The sequence below is a fragment of the Oncorhynchus keta genome, unplaced genomic scaffold (genome assembly GCF_023373465.1).
Source record: "Oncorhynchus keta strain PuntledgeMale-10-30-2019 unplaced genomic scaffold, Oket_V2 Un_contig_29591_pilon_pilon, whole genome shotgun sequence".
Classification (NCBI taxonomy): Eukaryota; Metazoa; Chordata; class Actinopteri; order Salmoniformes; family Salmonidae; genus Oncorhynchus; species Oncorhynchus keta.
In genome coordinates, this window is record NW_026286630.1 from 48142 (window position 1) to 51148 (window position 3007).

Genomic DNA, 3007 nt, shown 5'->3' on the forward strand with positions numbered 1-3007 from the left:
AGATTGGGAATTTAGCCAGGACACCGGGGTTAACACCCCTACTCTTACGATAAGTGCCATGGGATCTTTAATGACCGCAGAGAGTCAGGACACCCGTTTAACGGTGTCCTGACAATTGAGATGGTTTTGGATGAGTTGGATGGCAGAGTGAAGGAAAAGCAGCCAACAAGTGCCCAGCATATGTGGGAACTCCTAAAATCGACTGAGACTCCAGTCACCCAAGTTATAGACTGTTTTCTTTGCTACCCCACGGCAAGCGGTACTGGAGGGCTTCCTCAAAGCTTCTACCCCAAAGCATTTCACTGTAAAGTCATTTACACTTGTTGTATTCGGCGCATGTGGCAAATAAAGTTTGGTTTGAAGACTGTTGGAAAAGAATTCCAGGTGAAGCTGGTTGAGAGAATGCCAAGAGTCTGCAAAGCTGTATTTGTATTAGTCGGGGACAGCCCTACTGGGAACAGATACCAGCGAAAGATCTATTTATTTGTTCAAACTAAACTACAGCACTTACTTTGATGTGTCAAATCTGATCCTTCCTTCTCTTCTCCTCCTCTCACAGTTCCAGTCAGCCCGTTGTTTTCCTGCAGTCCACCAGCAGCACAGACAACCTCTTCATACCCAGCAGTAAAGTGCTACCGGGAGAGGCATGACACAGGGACTCTGGGAGGGAGGAAGGGCTAGCGTTGTCCTGGTAACGATAAAGAGGGGACACAGACACATATCATTATGGATGCTGATGTCACTGTTGTCCTAAAGTGCTTTACAGAAACCCAGCCCAGACCCCGATAGACCAAGCTGTATGCTAGACCAGACCAAGCTGTATGCTAGACCAGACCAAGCTGTACCATCTGGTGTTCTGATCTGGAGAGACTCTTCTCTGCCTCGTCAGCATCAGGATGTTGTTGAGGCCCCCCAGAGGATCCAGGATAGTCATGTCTCTCTCCTGTGTGAACGAGAACATCAAACAGATGGTGAACTTATGATCTTATGATATTTTAAGTAGAAATGATGCACCAACATTGAATTTTAAAAATGTAAATGTTTTAAAAGCCTGTTATATTAGATGAGGGGAACTTTAATATAGACCACATGGAGAATGAGAATAAAATACATTGAAGTCCCATAACATATGTACCAAAGGCAGATCGCCCCTTCAACAATTCCTACAGTACTGAACAACATATTCAAGAGGAGATATTCAGCAGAATGGCCCTTTAAAACCACACATTAGTTCAACAACTGGGTAGTTTGTGCCCCTGTTTTTAAGACAGTACTCACTGGTGGAAATCGGAACTTCAGTCTCCTCCTGTTTTATTGAGATATCCTCCTCTTCCTCTTTTACTCCAAATGGTTCTTCCTCTTCTTTCACTTCATTCTCTTCTTTCAATGTTATGGCATCTTCCTCCTTTTTGATTCTGAAAGCTTCTACCTCCTCCCCTTCCACTTTGACAACCTCTTTCCCATCTTCCTCTTTAACTGTAATATCATCCTCTTCTTCTTTCAATGTGATAGCCTCCTCTTCTTCTTTCAATGTGATAGCCTCCTCTTCCTCTCTTTTCATCCTGAAAGCTTCTTCCTCTCCTTTCACCAGAGCTTCTTTCTCCGTCGAGCTTAGTGAGCTCATGTTCCGAGCGATTAGCCTCGTGCCGTATCAAATCACGTTTAAATGAACTAGTAGAAACGTAAACACGTAAACAGAATTATGTTCTAAACACCAAGAGTAATATACACATCAATGTTTTAGGTTCGCTAGCAAACCACCGCAGTGGGTGAATCGGAAAGCCCTTTGTCGCTGTTGAAGAAGCTTCCAGTTCCGTCCACTAGATTATACGTCACGCAAGAAGCATCACGTGAAAGACTCACATCAGCCTCCTGCTGACTGGAGTGGGTAACGCAGATTGGAAACGTATTAATTACAATGTTTATTCTGGCAAGCAATACCATAAGTAGTCATTTAAAAACAACCAGATGTTGTTTTCTCTTACTTCTCACAGCCAATACTTTACTCCAGGGCTGACCTGCCCATTAGACAGGATTAGGTGGCATATTCAAGCTAAATTGACCACGGCTCATCGCTAACAACAAATAACAACACCTCACATAATGCTGCCCAAAAACAATGAAATCTTCTCTCACCCAGTGGCATATGGGCTATTTAGGTGAGTGTTGATGTTGCCACATGAAGCAGTGCCCACTTTGCAAAAGGCAACATGGACAGATAGGACTCTACCTGTGTAGAGAAAGATGCCCCTTTGCCCTTCCTGTCTCTAAAGTGTGATTTTGGGTGGTGGTATAGTTTGGATCCATTTTTTGTTATAGTTATTCTATATTCATTGTCTGCAAGCCATCTTTAAATTAGCCTCAGTGATTTGTAGTTTCCTTCAACTTTCTGAAGAGGAAACAGCCAGGAAATGCCCCTGTCTGAGTGCATTTGTCTACCACTATGTGTAGCTGTTAGCAATGATGCTAATGTTGTCTGCGTAGAGGTGGATCAGAGAATCACCAGCAGCAAGAGCAACATCATTGATGTATACAGAAAAGAGAGTCGGCCCGAGAATTGAACCCTGTGGCACACCCTTAGAGACTGGCAGAGGTCCGGACAACAGTCCCTACGATTTGACACACTGAACTCTATCAGAGAAGTAGTTGGTAAACCAGGCGAGGCAATCATTTGAGAAATTGTCTGCCAATAAGAATGTTGTGATTGACAGAGTCGAAAGCCTTGGCCAGGTCGATGAATACGGCTGCACAGTAATGTCTCTTATCGATGGCGGTTATGATGTAGTTTACAATCTTGAGCTTGGCTGAGGTGCACCCATGACCGGCTCTGAAACCAGATTGCATAGCGGAGAAATTATGGTGGGATTCGAAATGGTCAGTAATCTGTTTGTTAACTTCGTTTTCGAAGACCTTAGAAAGACAGGGTAGTATAGATATAGGTCTGTAGCAGTTTGGGTCTAGAGTGTCACCCCATTTGAAGAGGGGGATGACCGCGGCAGCTTTCCAA

The 3007-nt window shown here is 43.9% G+C and overlaps 1 protein-coding gene across 1 annotated transcript; it reads right to left on the minus strand.

Moving 5' to 3' along the window:
• Positions 1 to 412: 412 nt before the first annotated feature.
• Positions 413 to 1774, minus strand: LOC127923405 (uncharacterized). The gene is made up of 3 exons (XM_052507444.1): positions 1279 to 1774; positions 846 to 943; positions 413 to 688 (listed from the first exon to the last, which is right to left on the minus strand). The coding sequence occupies exons 1-3, from the start codon at positions 1622 to 1624 to the stop codon at positions 566 to 568; spliced, it is 567 nt and encodes a 188-aa protein (XP_052363404.1). The 5' UTR covers positions 1625 to 1774; the 3' UTR covers positions 413 to 565.
• Between the last annotated feature and the right edge of the window lie 1233 nt (positions 1775 to 3007).